Source organism: Oncorhynchus masou, chromosome 5 (genome assembly GCF_036934945.1).
Source record: "Oncorhynchus masou masou isolate Uvic2021 chromosome 5, UVic_Omas_1.1, whole genome shotgun sequence".
Lineage (NCBI taxonomy): Eukaryota > Metazoa > Chordata > Actinopteri > Salmoniformes > Salmonidae > Oncorhynchus > Oncorhynchus masou.
This window is the reverse complement of record NC_088216.1, coordinates 6,473,302-6,493,661: the sequence shown is the minus strand read 5'-3', so window position 1 is coordinate 6,493,661 and position 20,360 is coordinate 6,473,302. Positions and strand designations below refer to the sequence as shown.

Sequence of the window (20,360 nt, the reverse complement as noted above, 5' to 3'; positions counted from 1 at the left end):
ACTTTCACTCTTCTGACCCTCGACATGTCAAACAACAACGCCAGCAGCAACTTGGTCGTCGCTCAGAGAGTAGTGAAACAGCTGCGTTTGGAGGCCAGTGTCCGTAGGATCAAGGTAAACGGGATCGTAGCAGCAACACTAACACCAAACAAACACGGAAGAGCTGTTTAACGACACTCCTGTCGCTGGGACAGCGTAGCCGCTTGGAGTAGGCTAGTGACGTGAAACAAAGTAGCCAACACGAAGTTACAATGATGCAAATGTTGCTTTATGAAGTTGTCATGTTAGGTATAATACAGTTGTACATGTTGCTACCTTGTATCAATGTTGTCATGTTACAAATGTCTATAGAACAGTAGGCTAGTCTACATCGTCGCCTCTTGTCCGTAGGCTAGTATTGTTGACAGCCAAAATAATAAAGTCGATCAAATGGGAAAGTAATTCATAATTCAATCAACTTTTGCCTGCTATCGAGACAGTCCTAGGACCATGGTCCTGCATCGGTGGCCTAGTGAAATAGATTGAAAGTCGGGTCTGAGTGTTGGCCTATCTTGGATGAGTCAGTTCACTGACATTCCCACGGGTTAGTAATATTCCGAAGCCATTTTTTCTTTCTCTAAGTAAACTTGCCATATAACTGCCTCTGTCTAGTGTCGGTAGGCTACTTCTCGCTCCCGAAAACCCTTTTCCGCATGCAGGCTTTTCAGCCATTACATTTGGCTCTGTGTATGTCAACTACAATTCTGAAGCTGTGTTTTTACACGTCAATAATCATCGCTTTCGGAACCTATGCTAATATCCGTAGAATATTTTAAATACTAACATATACAGTTACTATAGCCATAGACCGTGGGTGAGGAGGGGCTATGTCTACAGTAGGTGTGTTTTTTATTTGAAAGATGATTTCTCTGACATTAAAGACTAGGGGCATATCAGCATAAATTGCGAAAACCGTTTCAGGAAATCGATGATTACCGTGTATCTTATTGTAGCCACAGGGGGCGGCATTTCTCCCAGTTTTGCTGATTAGTATTTTGCTCAGCCAATACACTATTAGCCTAAAAGGCCTAGTGCACTAACTTGATGGGCGGGGGGGGGGGGGCATGAATGATCAGTTAAAAGATTTAGAGGGTGCTGCAGCACCCTCAGGACCACTCCCCTTGGCTATGGGGCAGGGTAGCCTAGTGGTTAGAACATTGGACAAGTAACCAAAAGGTTGCAAGTTCGAATCCCCTAGCTGACAAGGTACAAATCTGTCGTTCTGCCCCTGAACAGGTAGTTAACCCACTGTTCCTAGGCCGTCATTGAAAATAATATTTTTTTTTCTTAACTGACTTGCCTAGTAAAATAAAGGTAAAATAAAAATAAATAAATAAAATGTGCATTTCCCACTATGTTGAGGTTAAATCCGAGTAATTATTGCATGGATGTCAACCCCAATACGTGTTCAAGTCACCAATAAACTGCATGAGTTTAACGACTGACTAACACCAAGGATTTCTGTAAGCTAGTTATGCTACCAGTTTATACGAATGGGAGTTAGCATTTAGCAGTCACTTCTTCTAAACCTGAAAAGGACCAACTTCTAAATGTTATGCAGTGAAAACAGCCAAATATATCTCAATCAGATTTTAGTAACCACAGTGTGGGCCTCTTACAATACATTAGTCATGACAGATTTGACAAATATCCACTTTATTTCAGATTTGTTGGCTGTGCACCAATCCAGCATCCTGTCTGCATTCCAATTACCTCGTTACCACATCTATCACCATTACCTCCCGATCTCTTTCCAGGAGTTCAAACCAATCCCGCCCCCACACCGTCAACCAATCATGTCAATGTGGAGCGAAGCGGAGCCCTTCGCATTGTTACAAAATGTGGCACGCGTTACGCACAGGTGTTTGGAGCAGCTAGATAGGCCGCCACCTGTGCTAATTAGCCATGTCTTCCGCAAACAAGCGCTGTAACATGGACATTTGGCCATGTAGGGACACTAACCGTAACTCTATGATGGTGTCTGCCATGTAGGGACACTAACCGTAACTCTATGATGGTGTCTGCCATGTAGGGACACTAACCGTAACTCTATGATGGTGTCTGCCATGTAGGGACACTAACCGTAACTCTATGATGGTGTCTGCCATGAAGGGACACTAACCGTAACTCTATGATGGTGTCTGCCATGTAGGGACACTAACCGTAACTCTATGATGGTGTCTGCCATGTAGGGACACTAACCGTAACTCTATGATGGTGTCTGCCATGTAGGGACACTAACCGTAACTCTATGATGGTGTCTGCCATGTAGGGACACTAACCGTAACTCTATGATGGTGTCTGATCATTTACATGTTGTTTTGAAAATGTATTTCTTGCTGAAATGAGATGTTTTTATTTAACCTTAATTTAACCAGGCAAGTCAGTTGAAGAACAAATTCTTATTTACAATGCCGGCCTACCCGGCCAAACCCACACAATGCTGGGCAAATTGTGTGCTGCCCTATGGGACTCCCAATGACGGCCAAATGTGATACAACCCGGAATCGAACCAGGGACTGTAGTGACGCCTCTTGATGCGTTCCTTATGTTTCCAAAACGGTATCACAAGCGACGTGTTTATAGCAAGCATCAGGGCTCCTAATAAAGATCCCCTGGTCAGAAGACGCTTATCGTCACACTTCTCGTCAATAAGCACTGACGTAGTTAGCATCTATGAATGGGGAAGGCTACTTCCTGTACAGGGCATGAAGTACTCTCTTCTTTGCATTGGAAATCCAGCTGTGGCCTAACTGTCGTTTAGTCACTAGAAAATGTATTCAAAACTTCTGTGTTGAAATCTGTTACTATGGAAATGAGGTTGTGTAGTAACACCAGTGCGGTACAAGTTTTAATGTCACATGCACAAGAACAGTGAAATGCCTTTTTTGTAAACTCAAAACCCGACAAGGCAATAATCAATAACAATGTATTGCTAGAGAAAAAAACATGGTAAATAAGAAATATGAAGTACAGGATAAAGTACAGTATGTAGGTCAGCATTCTATATACAGGAAATATAGTCCAGTACCATACTTACATGTGCAGGGATACTGGAGGGATGGAGGTAGGTATGTATAGGGGACATGGATACTGGAGGGATGGAGGTAGATATGTATAGGGGACACGGACACTGGAGGGATGGAGGTAGATATGTATAGGGGACAGAGATACTGGAGGGATGGAGGTAGATATGTATAGGGGACAGAGATACTGGAGGGATGGAGGTAGATATGTATAGGGGACAGGGATACTGGAGGGATTGAGGTAGATATGTATAGGGGACACGGATACTGGAGGGATGGAGGTAGATATGTATAGGGGACAGAGATACTGGAGGGATGGAGGTAGATATGTATAGGGGACAGAGATACTGGAGGGATGGAGGTAGATATGTATAGGGGACAGGGATACTGGAGGGATGGAGGTAGATATGTATAGGGGACAGGGATACTGGAGGGATGGAGGTAGGTATGTATAGGGGACAGAGATACTGGAGGGATGGAGGTAGGTATGTATAGGGGACAGAGATACTGGAGGGATGGAGGTAGGTATGTATAGGGGACAGGGATACTGGAGGGATGGAGGTAGATATGTATAGGGGACAGAGATACTGGAGGGATGAAGGTAGATATGTATAGGGGACAGGGATACTGGAGGGATGGAGGTAGATATGTATAGGGGACAGGGATACTGGAGGGATGGAGGTAGATATGTATAGGGGACAGGGATACTGGAGGGATGGAGGTAGGTATGTATAGGGGACATGGATACTGGAGGGATGGAGGTAGGTATGTATAGGGGACATGGATACTGGAGGGATGGAGGTAGGTATGTATAGGGGACAGGGATACTGGAGGGATGGAGGTAGATATGTATAGGGGACATGGATACTGGAGGGATGGAGGTAGATATGTATAGGGGACAGGGATACTGGAGGGATGGAGGTAGGTATGTATAGGTGTGCACTCCAACCCTGTTCCTGGAGAGAGACCCTCCTGTAGGTGTGCACTCCAACCCTGTTCCTGGAGAGAGACCCTCCTGTAGGTGTTCACTCCAACCCTGTTCCTGGAGAGAGACCCTCCTGTCGGTGTGCACTCCAACCCTGTTCCTCGAGAGAGACCCTCCTGTAGGTGTTCACTCCAACCCTGTTCCTGGAGAGAGACCCTCCTGTAGGTGTTCACTCCAACCCTGTTCCTGGAGAGAGACCCTCCTGTAGGTGTTCACTCCAACCCTGTTCCTGGAGAGAGACCTTCCTGTAGGTGTTCACTCCAACCCTGTTCCTGGAGAGAGACCCTCCTGTAGGTGTTCACTCCAACCCCAGTTGGAACCAACATGATTCAACGCATCAACCAGCTAATTATTACAATCAGGTGCACTAGATCAGGGTTGGAGCAAAAATTTACAGGAGGGCTTCTCTCCAGGAATAGGGTTGGAGGGAAGCTACAGGATAGCTTCTCTCCAGGAACAGGGTTGGAGTGAACCTACAGAAGGGTTTCTCTCCAGGAACAGGGTTGGAGTGAACCTACAGGAGGGTTTCTCTCCAGGAACAGGGTTAGAGTGAACCTACAGGAGGGTTTCTCTCCAGGAACAGGGTTGGAGTGAACCTACAGGAGGGTTTCTCTCCAGGAACAGGGTTGGAGTGAACCTACAGGATACTTTCTCTCCAGGAACAGGGTTGGAGAGACGTGGTGTATATAGTATCTAGGGGCAGTTTCCCGGATACAGATTAAGCCTGGTCCTCGACTAATAACAGCTTTTAATAGACATTCTCCATTGAGATCACCGTCTAGTTCAGGACCTGGTTTAATCTGTGTCTGGGAAGCCGCCCCATAATGCATCAGTCCCAGTCATATATCTTTTTGTGTTCTGTAATGAATAATTATTATAATGAACCCCCAGGTGTCTCAGGCTGCAGTGGACCTGAAGAACTACTGTCTGCAGAACGCTCACCAGGACCCTCTCCTGATGGGGGTCCCCTCCAGTGACAACCCCTTCAGACCCCCCAAGTCCTGCAGCCTGTTCTGAGGTAGCCTAGAACACCTTTGTCCTCTCTCCTCCTCTTCCTCCTCTTCTCGGCAGGTCCCCTCCAGTGACAACCCCTTCAGACCCCCCAAGTCCTGCAGCCTGTTCTGAGGTAGCCTAGAACACCTTTGTCCTCTCTCCTCCTCTTCCTCCTCCTCTTCTCGGCAGGTCGCCTCAAGGTTAGAGCATTGGACCGGTAACCAAAAGGTCACTGGTTTGGACACCGGAGCCGACAACGTGAAAAATCTGCCGCTGTACCCTTGAGCAAGGCACTTAACCCAAATTACTCCAGGGGTGCTGTACAATGGTGACCCTGGTTGTGACCCTGGTTGTGACCCCACAGGGGGAGTTGGGATATGCAAGAAACACATTTACATTACACACTTATGTAACAGGACAAATATAAGCCCCCCCCAAAAAAAATATATATATTTTTACCTCTTTCTGCCAAGTCCTGCAGTCTGGTCTGAGGTAACCTAGTACAGTCTCCTATCCTCTTCTCCTCTCTGCCAAGTCCTGCAGTCTGGTCTGAGGTAACCTAGTACAGTCTCCTATCCTCTTCTCCTCTCTGCCAAGTCCTGCAGTCTGGTCTGAGGTAACCTAGTACAGTCTCCTATCCTCTTCTCCTCTCTGCCAAGTCCTGCAGTCTGGTCTGAGGTAACCTAGTACAGTCTCCTATCCTCTCCTCCTCTCTGCCAAGTCCTGCAGTCTGGTCTGAGGTAACCTAGTACAGTCTCCTATCCTCTTCTCCTCTCTGCCAAGTCCTGCAGCCTGGTCTGAGGTAACCTAGTACAGTCTCCTATCCTCTTCTCCTCTCTGCCAAGTCCTGCAGTCTGGTCTGAGGTAACCTAGTACAGTCTCCTATCCTCTTCTCCTCTCTGCCAAGTCCTGCAGTCTGGTCTGAGGTAACCTAGTACAGTCTCCTATCCTCTCCTCCTCTCTGCCAAGTCCTGCAGTCTGGTCTGAGGTAACCTAGTACAGTCTCCTATCCTCTTCTCCTCTCTGCCAAGTCCTGCAGTCTGGTCTGAGGTAACCTAGTACAGTCTCCTATCCTCTTCTCCTCTCTGCCAAGTCCTGCAGTCTGGTCTGAGGTAACCTAGTACAGACTCCTATCCTCTCCTCCTCTCTGCCAAGTCCTACAGTCTGGTCTGAGGTAACCTAGTACAGTCTCCTATCCTCTTCTCCTCTCTGCCAAGTCCTACAGTCTGGTCTGAGGTAACCTAGTACAGTCTCCTATCCTCTTCTCCTCTCTGCCAAGTCCTGCAGTCTGGTCTGAGGTAACCTAGTACAGACTCCTATCCTCTCCTCCTTCTCTCTGCCAAGTCCTACAGTCTGGTCTGAGGTAACCTAGTACAGTCTCCTATCCTCTTCTCCTTCTCTCTCTCCAGAGTCCTGCAGCCTGTTCTAAGGATGTACACCTTTGTCTCCTCTTATCCATCACACTCTCTTCTCCACTCTCTCACCTGTTCCAGTCTTCTCCTCCTCTCTTCTCCACTCTCTCACCTGTTCCAGTCTCCTCCTCCTCCTCTCTTCTCCACTCTCTCACCTGTTCCAGTCTTCTCCTCCTCTCTTCTCCACTCTCTCACCTGTTCCAGTCTTCTCCTCCTCTCTTCTCCACTCTCTCACCTGTTCCAGTCTCCTCCTCCACTCTCACCTGTTCCAGTCTCCTCCTCCTCTCTCACTTGTTCCAGTCTCCTGTCTGGGTTTTGGATGAGATAGATGCTGGTGAATTGGCAATATGTCAGATGCTCCTAATTATTATAATCATGTGTGTGGTTGATAGTATTTTGTTTATTTACCATCTCTCTCTCTCTCTCTGTCTGTGTCTCTCCCTCTCTCTCTCTGTGTGTGTCTCTCCCCCCACCCCTTCTGTCTGTCTCTCTCTGCAGCAACAGTCAGTGTATGGAGGAGGAGTTGTTGCTGTATGTCCTATGAGGGACCCTTCCTCTTCTCTCTCTACTGCTGGTCCATTTGTGTGTTGCAGCTATCCCAATGTTAACCTCTAGCCTGATCCCAGATCTGGCATGCCAAGGCACGACAATGACCAAAGATGTTGGCAAGACCGCACAAACAGATCTGGTACCAGGCTAGACAGTCCATGTATTCAGATAAAGCCTAGTAGTGCCATTATACATGTATGTTCAGGCTGTTGATGTGATATCCTATTTGTTATGATGATCATGATGATGACATTGTATTAGGGTTGTAACTTCCTGAAAATTCCACAGTTTTCCAGAAATTCCTGTTGTAAGATTCCTGGAATCGGGAGGGAATAAGCAGAAAACCCAGGAATCTTCTACTGGAATTTCTGGAAAATCTGTCAAGTTTTGTAAAGTTACTGTACTTCTCCAACCCTACATTGTATCTATGCACTGTACTTTCCACCAGTATGATATCAGCCTCTGACAGGCAGACAGCCAGTGAATGTGCCTTTGAGGTTGACTCCCAAATAGCACCCTATTCCCTATATAGTGCACTACTTTTGACCAGAGCCCTATAGTGCAGTATATAGAGAATAGGGTGTTATTTGGGATGTAACTTGTGTGTCCGACGACATGTACAGCACAATAAGGAAGTGACCAACCGTTGAATGTTTTAACCAGGGTACGTGTTGATGTTTAGCCTACAGTTCTAGCCGATTGGCCTACATGCTGTCTTGTCACCTTCTATTGTTTGTGTTCCACATGCAGTATACTTCCTGGTACAAACTACCACATGGTACAGGTTGACATTATCAACCCAGGGATCCAGAACCATAGAATTAGAATCTAGAATTCATGCGGAACACTAACCACATATACCCAGTTGTACTCTACACAAGAGACTGGCAGTTACATGTTTCTTTTAAACTTTCGTCGACCTATTTTATTTAAGATTTTATGAAATAATCAGCCTTTTTATCGAAGGGTTCGTTCATTCGGTTGTGATGATACTGATGTGATCTTAAATGTTACATTGTTGTGCCCTCCTGTACCTTTTTTTAGGAAGCCACTCCTGTCCTTGGCCTTTTTCCCTGGAAATACTCATGTCCTTCTCATGGTTTTCCACTAGCCTACATTCAGTCACCGATAACACTATAGCATGGTTTTCCACTAGCCTACATTCAGTCACCGATAACACTATAGCATGGTTTTCCACTAGCCTACATTCAGTCACCGATAACACTATAGCATGGTTTTCCACTAGCCTACATTCAGTCACAGATAACACTATAGCATGGTTTTCCACTAGCCTACATTCAGTCACCGATAACACTATAGCATGGTTTTCCACTAGCCTACATTCAGTCACCGATAACACTATAGCATGGTTTTCCACTAGCCTACATTCAGTCACAGATAACACTATAGCATGGTTTTCCACTAGTCTACATTCAGTCACAGATAACACTATAGCATGGTTTTCCACTAGTCTACATTCAGTCACAGATAACACTATAGCAAATGGGAACGTATTTAACTAAGACAAAACACTCATTTCCATATGCCACAGCTGGTGCTTCAGCTTGTTTCAGGTTACTGTTGAGCCACATCACCATGACTGTCCTTTTTCTGATTCCATCAGCCTACATCACAGTGTATTTTTATCGTTGATCTGTGAGCGTGGAACTGTCCGGCCTCGCCACCGGCCTCGCCACCGGCCTCGTATGAGGAGTTTTAATCTGATATACTGTCCATCCTCTGTGCCTGAACTTTGTAACTGTGTTATACTGTCCATCCTCTGTGCCTGAACTTTGTAACTGTGTTATACTGTCCATCCTCTGTGCCTGAACTTTGTAACTGTGTTATACTGTCCATCCTCTGTGCCTGAACTTTGTAACTGTGTTATACTGTCTATCCTCTGTGCCTGAACTTTGTAACTGTGTTATACTGTCTATCCTCTGTGCCTGAACTTTGTAACTGTGTTATACTGTCTATCCTCTGTGCCTGAACACTTTGTAACTGTGTTATACTGTCTATCCTCTGTGCCTGAACTTTGTAACTGTGTTATACTGTCTATCCTCTGGGCCTGAACTTTGTAACTGTGTTATACAGTCCATCCTCTGGGCCTGAACTTTGTAACTGTGTTATACTGTCCATCCTCTGGGCCTGGACTTTGTAACTGTGTTATACTGTCCATCCTCTGGGCCTGAGCTTTGTAACTGTGTTATACTGTCCATCCTCTGTGCCTGAGCTTTGTAACTGTGTTATACTGTCCATCCTCTGTGCCTGAACTTTGTAACTGTGTTATACTGTCCATCCTCTGTGCCTGAACTTTGTAACTGTGTTATACTGTCCATCCTCTGTGCCTGAACTTTGTAACTGTGTTATACTGTCTATCCTCTGTGCCTGAACACTTTGTAACTGTGTTATACTGTCTATCCTCTGTGCCTGAACTTTGTAACTGTGTTATACTGTCTATCCTCTGGGCCTGAACTTTGTAACTGTGTTATACAGTCCATCCTCTGGGCCTGAACTTTGTAACTGTGTTATACTGTCCATCCTCTGGGCCTGGACTTTGTAACTGTGTTATACTGTCCATCCTCTGGGCCTGAGCTTTGTAACTGTGTTATACTGTCCATCCTCTGTGCCTGAGCTTTGTAACTGTGTTATACTGTCCATCCTCTGTGCCTGAGCTTTGTAACTGTGTTATACTGTCCATCCTCTGTGCCTGAACTTTGTAACTGTGTTATACTGTCCATCCTCTGTGCCTGAACTTTGTAACTGTGTTATACTGTCCATCCTCTGTGCCTGAACTTTGTAACTGTGTTATACTGTCCATCCTCTGTGCCTGAACTTTGTAACTGTGTTATACTGTCCATCCTCTGTGCCTGAACTTTGTAACTGTGTTATACTGTCCAGGCACAGAGGATGAACTATGTAACTGTGTTATACTGTCGATCATCTCGGTGTTTCCAACCTAGTAAATCACAATGACCACTATGAGTGTGTGACTACTTTATGTATGTGGGTGGGTCTTTGGATAGATTGTTGATGCCTAAACATTTTTGAAAGGCATACTTCCAATGTGCCAACAAAGCAACAAAACAAATGCTATTGCTCCAGATACTCAACTAGTCGAAAGAAGGACAGTTTTATTGCTTCTTTAGTCAGCACAACAGTTTTCAGCTGTGCTAACATAATTGCAAAAGTGTTTTCTAATGATCAATTAGCCTTTTAAAATGATCAACTTGGATTAGCTAACACAACGTGCCATTGGAACACAGGAGTGATGGTTGCTGATAATGGGCCTCTGTACGCCCGTGTAGATATTCTATTACAAAATCAGTCGTTTCTAGCTGCAATAGTCACAACATTAACCATGTCTACACTGTATTTCTGATCAATTAATGTTATTTTAAAGGGAGAAAAAATGCTTTTCTTTCAAAAACAAGAACATTTCTAAGTGACCGCAAACTTTTTAATGGAGATATATACACACACATTATTGGACTCCCCTATATCCCTCAGGTTTCAGAAACAAGGACCGATAGCCTTGGTATTTCACAAGATGCAGCTTCTGTTATGCCCCGACTGACTGTAGGTGGCAGTAGCGAGCAGCACCGCAGTTTGCTGGATCGTGAAGTCTGAGCCGACGAAGCAAAGTCAAGTAGCAAAGATGGCGGTATCGGTGTTTCCCTGTGTGCGGTTGCGGTCCATCGGGGACGCGAACGGAGAGATCCAGCGACACTCCGAGCAACAGCCCCTGAGGTTGGAGGTTAAAAGCACCCCAGACACGGCTCTCCTAAATCTCTCCAATAGTAAGTAGCTGCTATAACCAGCTCCCGGGGTATTGATTATCCGCTAGTTAGCTTAGCGCTTCCTGCCTTGTGGCAGCCCGAGAACCCTTCACGATGCTATGAAGAATCAATCAGTAAAGCGGCGGCTAACTGACTTTAGCATCTTGCTAACCAGGTAGCATTTCACTGTGATGGGCCGGTGCGTTGGGATAGCACAAGTTCACCCAAAATGTGTTTTTCCAAAGTGAACTAATGTTGATGTTGTAGAAATTGGGTGGTTATTACCAGAATATTGATACAGTACATATAAAATAGCATCTTTATTAACGTTATGAGATGGCTAGGTAACTAGCATGCTAAGTTTGAGGCTTGGTGTGCCAATACATCTTGGTGGCTTTGTCCTGAAGCTTCACATCTTCATTGTAGAGTAACGTCAGTTAGCCTGGAAACCCGACGTTGAATCTCATTGAATTTGATGTTGGGCGATAATTGAATCGTTGTGATCGGGAAAGTTAACTCCCTCGACCTCTGCCAGCCAGAATGTTGAATAAAAAAATATATTTTAACTGACTTTACCCGTGCGGTTGGTCCATTTACGTGTAGGAATGAGACCATACCAATAAGTGTAATTAAATCAACTAGTGTGTTAAAATGTCTCGCCTGAAGCAAGATGAAAAGAGAAGCAGGCGTGCTTACCAAGCTCTTGCATCTGTTTACATGCTTCTGCGGAAGCTTCAGGTGAAGCACTGATAGTGACATTTTAACTCTCTACCAGTGCTTTGAAAAGTTGGTTTAATTCTACTTTGGAAATATTGTGTGTGTGTGTGTGGCTTTATCTTACCTGTCTCTGGTGGTTTGTCAACAGGCGATGAGACATCAGTCTTCAAGTGTTCGTTGTCCAGGGAAACGGAATGCAGTCGTGTGGGGAAACAGTCCTTCATCATCACACTGGGCTGCAACAGTGTCCTGCTACAGTTCTCCACACCTGCAGGTAGGCTGTGTGAATGTTTTACAAAAGTTGTGCAGTGATTGCCTCATCGGTGGTGATGTAAAGTCTGTTTCTGTGTGTGTGTTGTTTCTGTGTGTGTGTGTAGAGTTTACTTCCTTCTATAACATTCTGAAGAGTTGCCGGGGCCACAATGCAGAACACTCCGTCTTCAGTGACAGGACAGAAGAGTCCTCTGCCGTGCAATACTTTCAGGTGGAACACACACACACACACACACACACACACACACACCTATACACCTACACACACACCTACACACCCACACACACCTACACACACACACACACACATACACACATACACACCTACACACACACACCTATACATACATACACCTACACACACACACCTACACACACACCTACACACACACACCTACACACACACACCTACACACACCTACACGCGGGGAGAGAGGGGCGGGCGCGCGGGGAGAGGGGGCGGGCGCGCGGGGAGAGAGAGGGGGGGGCGCGCGGGGAGAGAGAGGGGGGCGCGCGGGGAGAGAGAGGGGGGGCGCGCGGGGAGAGAGAGGGGGGGCGCGGGGAGAGAGGGGGGGCGCGGGGGAGAGAGGGGGGGCGCGCGGGGAGAGAGAGGGGGGGGCGCGGGGGAGAGAGGGGGGCGCGGGGAGAGAGAGGGGGCGCGCGGGGAGAGAGGGGCGGGCGCGCGCGCGGGGAGAGAGAGGGGCGGGCGCGCGGGGGGAGAGGGGCGCGCGCGGGGGGAGAGGGGCGGGCGCGCGGAGAGAGACACACAGAAATATCAAGTCTAAAAAACATTGGAGAGAACTGCTGAACTTTGACTGATTGGCCTCTGAATGACCTTTGCCTTCTGCCCTTTGAACCTCCGTCTCCCTCCAGTTCTATGGCTATCTCTCTCAGCAGCAGAACATGATGCAGGACTATGTTCGGACCGGAACCTACCAACGTGCCATCCTTCAGAACCACGGTGACTTTAAGGACAAGGTGCCACACACAAACACAGACACACAGTGACTGATTTATGTGCTCTGCCAATCCAATGATCTGTGATCTCTCTTCCTCCCTCCCCTTCTCTCTAGGTGGTGTTAGATGTGGGCTGTGGTTCAGGTATTCTGTCGTTCTTTGCGGCGCAGGCCGGAGCCAGGAAGGTCTACGCTGTGGAGGCTAGCACCATGGCCCAGCACGCAGAGGTAACGCACACTGACCGCCTACCACACTGACCGCCTACCACACTGACCGCCTACCACACTGACCGCCTACCACACTGACCGCCTACCACACTGACCGCCTACCACACTGACCGCCTACCACACTGACCGCCTACCACACTGACCGCCTACCACACTGACCGCCTACCACACTGACCGCCTACCACACTGACCGCTTACCACACTGACCGCCTACCACACTGACCGCCTACCACACTGACCGCCTACCACACTGACCGCGGCCACCCTGACCGCCTACCACACTGACTGCCACCACACTGACCGCCTACCACACTGACCGCCTACCACACTGACCGCCTACCACACTGACCGCCTACCACACTGACCGCGGCCACCCTGACCGCCTACCACACTGACTGCCACCACACTGACCGCCTACCACACTGACCGCCTACCACACTGACCGCCTACCACACTGACAGTATGAGTGTGGGTTAGTTTCTTTTGTGGTGATATATCGTTATTGTGGTGATTCTTAGTGATGAAGTTGTTGTTAACTAGACTACACTGAGAGCCTCTATCTCACACACACACACACACACCCTAACCCTGTGTGTGTGTAGGTGCTGGTAAACTCCAACGGAATGGGGGATCGTGTGGTGGTGATAGCAGGGAAGGTGGAGGAGATCTCTCTACCAGAGCAGGTGGACATCATCATCTCTGAACCCATGGGATACATGCTCTTCAACGAGAGGATGCTGGAGAGTTACCTTCACGCCAAGAAGTTCCTCAAACCCAATGGTGAGGAGGGAGGGAGGGAGGGAGGGATGGAGGGAGTTAGAGGATGCTGGAGAGTTACCTTCACGCCAAGAAGTTCCTCAAACCCAACGGTGAGGAGGGGGAGGGAGGGGGAGTTAGAGAATGCTGGAGAGTTACCTACATGCCAAGAAGTTGTTAAAGCTGAGAGAGAGGCGATTGATGAGGGGGGAGGCGATTGATGAGGGGGGAGGCGATTGATGAGGGGGGGATGGATAGAGGAGTGGTATGAGGGAGTGAGGAAGTGATAGAGGAAGTGATGGATGAGGGTGGGAGGGATGGATGGATGGATGGATGGATGAGAGAGGGATGGATGAGGGTGGGAGGGATGGATGGATGGATGAGAGAGGGTGGGATAGAGTGAGGGATAGAGGAAGGGATGGAAGGACGAGAGTGGTTGGGAGGGATAGAGGAGTGGTATGAGGGAGTGAGGGAGGGATAGAGGAAGTGATGGATGAGGGTGGGAGGGATGGATGGATGAGAGAGGGAGGGATACAGCCCAACGGTAAGATGGAGGGAAGGATGGAGAACAGGAGATATGGAAGGAAAGAAATAGCGGGATGAGGAAATGTAATGGATAAACAGGTGCATAGAGGTGTTGCCGACAGCCCTAACCCTCTCTCCTCTCCTAGGTAACATGTTCCCCACTCTAGGTGACGTCCACCTGGCTCCCTTCACAGACGAACAGTAAACAGGTGTATAGAGGTGTTGCCGACAGCCCTAACCCTCTCTCCTCTCCTAGGTAACATGTTCCCCACTCTAGGTGACGTCCACCTGGCTCCCTTCACAGACGAACAGTAAACAGGTGTATAGAGGTGTTGCCGACAGCCCTAACCCTCTCTCCTCTCCTAGGTAACATGTTCCCCACTCTAGGTGACGTCCACCTGGCTCCCTTCACAGAGGAACAGTAAACAGGTGTATAGAGGTGTTGCCGACAGCCCTAACCCTCTCTCCTCTCCTAGGTAACATGTTCCCCACTCTAGGTGACGTCCACCTGGCTCCCTTCAGACGAACAGTAAACAGGTGTATAGAGGTGTTGCCGACAGCCCTAACCCTCTCTCCTCTCCTAGGTAACATGTTCCCCACTCTAGGTGACGTCCACCTGGCTCCCTTCAGACGAACAGTAAACAGGTGTATAGAGAGGTGTTGCCGACAGCCCTAACCCTCTCTCCTCTCCTAGGTAACATGTTCCCCACTCTAGGTGACGTCCACCTGGCTCCCTTCACAGACGAACAGTAAACAGGTGTATAGAGGTGTTGCCGACAGCCCTAACCCTCTCTCCTCTCCTAGGTAACATGTTCCCCACTCTAGGTGACGTCCACCTGGCTCCCTTCAGACGAACAGTAAACAGGTGTATAGAGGTGTTGCCGACAGCCCTAACCCTCTCTCCTCTCCTAGGTAACATGTTCCCCACTCTAGGTGACGTCCACCTGGCTCCCTTCACAGACGAACAGTAAACAGGTGTATAGAGGTGTTGCCGACAGCCCTAACCCTCTCTCCTCTCCTAGGTAACATGTTCCCCACTCTAGGTGACGTCCACCTGGCTCCCTTCACAGACGAACAGTAAACAGGTGTATAGAGGTGTTGCCGACAGCCCTAACCCTCTCTCCTCTCCTAGGTAACATGTTCCCCACTCTAGGTGACGTCCACCTGGCTCCCTTCACAGAGGAACAGTAAACAGGTGTATAGAGGTGTTGCCGACAGCCCTAACCCTCTCTCCTCTCCTAGGTAACATGTTCCCCACTCTAGGTGACGTCCACCTGGCTCCCTTCAGACGAACAGTAAACAGGTGTATAGAGGTGTTGCCGACAGCCCTAACCCTCTCTCCTCTCCTAGGTAACATGTTCCCCACTCTAGGTGACGTCCACCTGGCTCCCTTCAGACGAACAGTAAACAGGTGTATAGAGAGGTGTTGCCGACAGCCCTAACCCTCTCTCCTCTCCTAGGTAACATGTTCCCCACTCTAGGTGACGTCCACCTGGCTCCCTTCACAGACGAACAGTAAACAGGTGTATAGAGGTGTTGCCGACAGCCCTAACCCTCTCTCCTCTCCTAGGTAACATGTTCCCCACTCTAGGTGACGTCCACCTGGCTCCCTTCAGACGAACAGTAAACAGGTGTATAGAGGTGTTGCCGACAGCCCTAACCCTCTCTCCTCTCCTAGGTAACATGTTCCCCACTCTAGGTGACGTCCACCTGGCTCCCTTCAGACGAACAGTAAACAGGTGTATAGAGGTGTTGCCGACAGCCCTAACCCTCTCTCCTCTCCTAGGTAACATGTTCCCCACTCTAGGTGACGTCCACCTGGCTCCCTTCAGACGAACAGTAAACAGGTGTATAGAGAGGTGTTGCCGACAGCCCTAACCCTCTCTCCTCTCCTAGGTAACATGTTCCCCACTCTAGGTGACGTCCACCTGGCTCCCTTCACAGACGAACAGTAAACAGGTGTATAGAGGTGTTGCCGACAGCCCTAACCCTCTCTCCTCTCCTAGGTAACATGTTCCCCACGCTAGGTGACGTCCACCTGGCTCCCTTCACAGATGAACAGTTATACATGGAGCAGTTCACCAAGGCCAACTTCTGGTGAATCTCCTTTCACTTTATTTACTATATTATTAAAGCTTCATTTTCACCTGGAAAGTGTTGGGGGGGAGGGGGGGAGGCGAATTCACCAGACCTGAGTTAGAACTATAGAAAAAGTATTGAGTTGTCACTGTCAACTAACTACAGCCACTTCCCACGGTCTCTCTGTCTCTCTCTGTCTCTCTCTGTCTCTCTCTGTCTCTCTCTGTCTCTCTCTGTCTCTCTCTGTCTCTCTGTCTCTCTCTGTCTCTCTGTGTCTCTCTGTCTGTCAGGTATCAGCCATCGTTCCATGGTGTTGATCTGTCATCACTGAGAGAAGCTGCAGTCGACGAGTATTTCAGACAGCCCATTGTGGTGAGACTCTTCCTCTCTCTATTCTAGTACGTTCTCATCCTCAGTTCTCTCTATTCTATTAGGTTCTCATCCTCAGTTCTCTCTCCCCCCCTCTCTATTCTATTAGGTTCTCATCCTCCCCTCCTCTCTCTCTATTCTATTAGGTTCTCATCCTCCTCACCTCTCTCTCTCTATTCTATTAGGTTCTCATCCTCCCCTCCTCTCTCTCTCTATTCTATTAGGTTCTCATCCTCCCCTCCTCTCTCTCTATTCTATTAGGTTCTCATCCTCCCCTCCTCTCTCTCTATTCTATTAGGTTCTCATCCTCCCCTCCTCTCTCTCTATTCTATTAGGTTCTCATCCTACCCTCCTCTCTCTCTATTCTATTAGGTTCTCATCCTCCCCTCCTCTCTATTCTATTAGGTTCTCATCCTACCCTCCTCTCTCTCTATTCTATTAGGTTCTCATCCTCAGTTCTCTCTCTCTATTCTATTAGGTTCTCATCCTACCCTCCTCTCTCTCTATTCTATTAGGTTCTCATCCTACCCTCCTCTCTCTCTATTCTATTAGGTTCTCATCCTACCCTCCTCTCTCTCTATTCTATTAGGTTCTCATCCTCAGTTCTCTCTCTCTATTCTATTAGGTTCTCATCCTACCCTCCTCTCTCTCTATTCTATTAGGTTCTCATCCTACCCTCCTCTCTCTCTATTCTATTAGGTTCTCATCCTACCCTCCTCTCTCTCTATTCTATTAGGTTCTCATCCTCCCCTCCTCTCTCTCTATTCTATTAGGTTCTCATCCTCCCCTCCTCTCTCTCTATTCTATTAGGTTCTCATCCTCCCCTCCTCTCTCTCTATTCTATTAGGTTCTCATCCTCCCCTCCTCTCTCTCTATTCTAGTACGTTCTCATCCTCAGTTCTCTCTATTCTATTAGGTTCTCATCCTCAGTTCTCTCTCCCCCCCTCTCTCTATTCTATTAGGTTCTCATCCTCAGTTCTCTCTCCCCTCCTCTCTCTCTATTCTATTAGGTTCTCATCCTCCCCTCCTCTCTCTCTCTCTATTCTATTAGGTTCTCATCCTACCCTCCTCTCTCTCTATTCTATTAGGTTCTCATCCTCCCCTCCTCTCTCTCTATTCTATTAGGTTCTCATCCTCAGTTCTCTCTCTATTCTATTAGGTTCTCATCCTACCCTCCTCTCTCTCTATTCTATTAGGTTCTCATCCTACCCTCCTCTCTCTCTATTCTATTAGGTTCTCATCCTACCCTCCTCTCTCTCTATTCTATTAGGTTCTCATCCTCCCCTCCTCTCTCTATTCTATTAGGTTCTCATCCTCCCCTCCTCTCTCTCTATTCTATTAGGTTCTCATCCTCCCCTCCTCTCTCTCTCTATTCTATTAGGTTCTCATCCTCCCCTCCTCTCTCTCTCTATTCTATTAGGTTCTCATCCTCCCCTCCTCTCTCTCTATTCTATTAGGTTCTCATCCTCCCCTCCTCTCTCTCTATTCTATTAGGTTCTCATCCTCCCCTCCTCTCTCTATTCTATTAGGTTCTCATCCTCCCCTTCTCTCTCTCTATTCTATTAGGTTCTCATCCTCCCCTCTCTCTATTCTATTAGGTTCTCATCCTCCCCTCCTCTCTCTCTATTCTATTAGGTTCTCATCCTACCCTCCTCTCTCTATTCTATTAGGTGCTCATCCTCCCCTCCTCTCTCTCTATTCTATTAGGTTCTCATCCTCCCCTCTCTCTTCTATTAGGTTCTCATCCTCCCCTCCTCTCTCTATTCTATTAGGTTCTCATCCTCCCCTCTCTCTCTCTCTCTATTCTATTAGGTTCTCATCCTACCCTCTCTCTCTCTCTCTATTCTATTAGGTTCTCATCCTACCCTCCTCTCTCTCTATTCTATTAGGTTCTCATCCTACCCTCCTCTCTCTCTATTCTATTAGGTTCTCATCCTACCCTCCTCTCTCTCTATTCTATTAGGTTCTCATCCTCCCCTCCTCTCTCTCTATTCTATTAGGTTCTCATCCTCCCCTCCTCTCTCTCTATTCTATTAGGTTCTCATCCTACCCTCCTCTCTCTCTATTCTATTAGGTTCTCATCCTACCCTCCTCTCTCTCTATTCTATTAGGTTCTCATCCTACCCTCCTCTCTCTCTATTCTATTAGGTTCTCATCCTACCCTCCTCTCTCTCTATTCTATTAGGTTCTCATCCTCAGTTCTCTCTCTCTATTCTATTAGGTTCTCATCCTACCCTCCTCTCTCTCTATTCTATTAGGTTCTCATCCTCCCCTCCTCTCTCTCTATTCTATTAGGTTCTCATCCTACCCTCCTCTCTCTCTATTCTATTAGGTTCTCATCCTACCCTCCTCTCTCTCTATTCTATTAGGTTCTCATCCTACCCTCCTCTCTCTCTATTCTATTAGGTTCTCATCCTACCCTCCTCTCTCTCTATTCTATTAGGTTCTCATCCTCCCCTCCTCTCTCTCTATTCTATTAGGTTCTCATCCTCCCCTCCTCTCTCTCTATTCTATTAGGTTCTCATCCTCCCCTCCTCTCTCTCTATTCTATTAGGTTCTCATCCTCAGTTCTCTCTCTCTATTCTATTAGGTTCTCATCCTACCCTCCTCTCTCTCTATTCTATTAGGTTCTCATCCTCCCCTCCTCTCTCTCTATTCTATTAGGTTCTCATCCTACCCTCCTCTCTCTCTATTCTATTAGGTTCTCATCCTACCCTCCTCTCTCTCTATTCTATTAGGTTCTCATCCTCCCCTCCTCTCTCTCTATTCTATTAGGTTCTCATCCTCCCCTCCTCTCTCTCTATTCTATTAGGTTCTCATCCTCCCCTCCTCTCTCTCTCTATTCTATTAGGTTCTCATCCTCCCCTCCTCTCTCTCTATTCTATTAGGTTCTCATCCTACCCTCCTCTCTCTCTATTCTATTAGGTTCTCATCCTCAGTTCTCTCTCTCTATTCTATTAGGTTCTCATCCTCCCCTCCTCTCTCTCTATTCTATTAGGTTCTCATCCTCCCCTCCTCTCTCTCTCATTCAGTATGCTTTAATGGCACGATTGACAAGGTGAATGTTGCTGAAGCCAAGTCACTCAGAACAATTATCAAATTGAAAGAACTGTATACATACAGTTGAAGTCAGAAGTTTACATACACCTTAGCCAAATACATTTTCACAACACCTGACATTTAATCCTAGTAAAAGTTCCCTGTCTTAGGTCAGTTAGGATCACCACTTTATTTTAAGAATGTGAAATGTTAGAATAATAGTAGAGAGAATGATTTATTTAGGCTTTTATTTCTTTCATCACATTCTCAATGGGTCAGAAGTTTACATACACTCAATTAGTATTTACATTTACATTTAAGTCATTTAGCAGACGCTCTTATCCAGAGCGACTTACAAATTGGTGAATTCACCTTCTGACATCCAGTGGAACAGCCACTTTACAATAGTGCATCTAAATCATTTGAGGGGGGGGGGGTGAGAAGGATTACTTGTATTTGGTAGCATTGCCTTTAAATTGTTTAACTTGGGCCGAACGTTTCGGCCCATTCCTGCTGACAGAGCTGGTGTAACTGAGTCAGGTTTGTAGGCCTCCTTGCTCGCACACACTTTTTCAGTTCTGCCCACAAATGTTCTGTAGGATTGAAATCAGGGCTTTGTGAATGCCACTCCAATG

At 47.3% G+C, this 20,360-nt stretch overlaps 3 protein-coding genes across 4 annotated transcripts in view; 2 read left to right on the top strand and 1 right to left on the bottom strand.

Moving 5' to 3' along the window:
• Positions 1-20,360, bottom strand: part of LOC135531669 (coiled-coil and C2 domain-containing protein 1A-like) — a 301,157-nt gene that overhangs the window by 68,145 nt on the left and 212,652 nt on the right.
• Positions 4-9,986, top strand: LOC135531652 (guanine nucleotide-binding protein G(I)/G(S)/G(O) subunit gamma-5-like). Its single transcript, XM_064959577.1, has 3 exons — positions 4-114; positions 4,942-5,176; positions 6,954-9,986. Exons 1-2 carry the CDS (start codon positions 25-27, stop codon positions 5,065-5,067), a joined length of 216 nt encoding a protein of 71 aa, XP_064815649.1. The 5' UTR covers positions 4-24; the 3' UTR covers positions 5,068-5,176; positions 6,954-9,986.
• LOC135531626 (histone-arginine methyltransferase CARM1-like) overlaps positions 10,589-20,360 on the top strand; it is a 19,173-nt gene continuing 9,401 nt past the window's right edge. The window contains exons 1-8 of one of the 2 annotated variants that reach the window (XM_064959575.1): positions 10,589-10,804; positions 11,649-11,774; positions 11,878-11,984; positions 12,647-12,751; positions 12,847-12,957; positions 13,560-13,737; positions 16,245-16,335; positions 16,608-16,689. In XM_064959575.1, coding sequence (XP_064815647.1) covers positions 10,663-10,804; positions 11,649-11,774; positions 11,878-11,984; positions 12,647-12,751; positions 12,847-12,957; positions 13,560-13,737; positions 16,245-16,335; positions 16,608-16,689 — 942 coding nt within the window. In that variant the 5' untranslated portion in view covers positions 10,589-10,662. The remainder of the gene's footprint in view (positions 10,805-11,648; positions 11,775-11,877; positions 11,985-12,646; positions 12,752-12,846; positions 12,958-13,559; positions 13,738-16,244; positions 16,336-16,607; positions 16,690-20,360) is intronic. The other variant, XM_064959576.1, reaches the window with a different exon arrangement.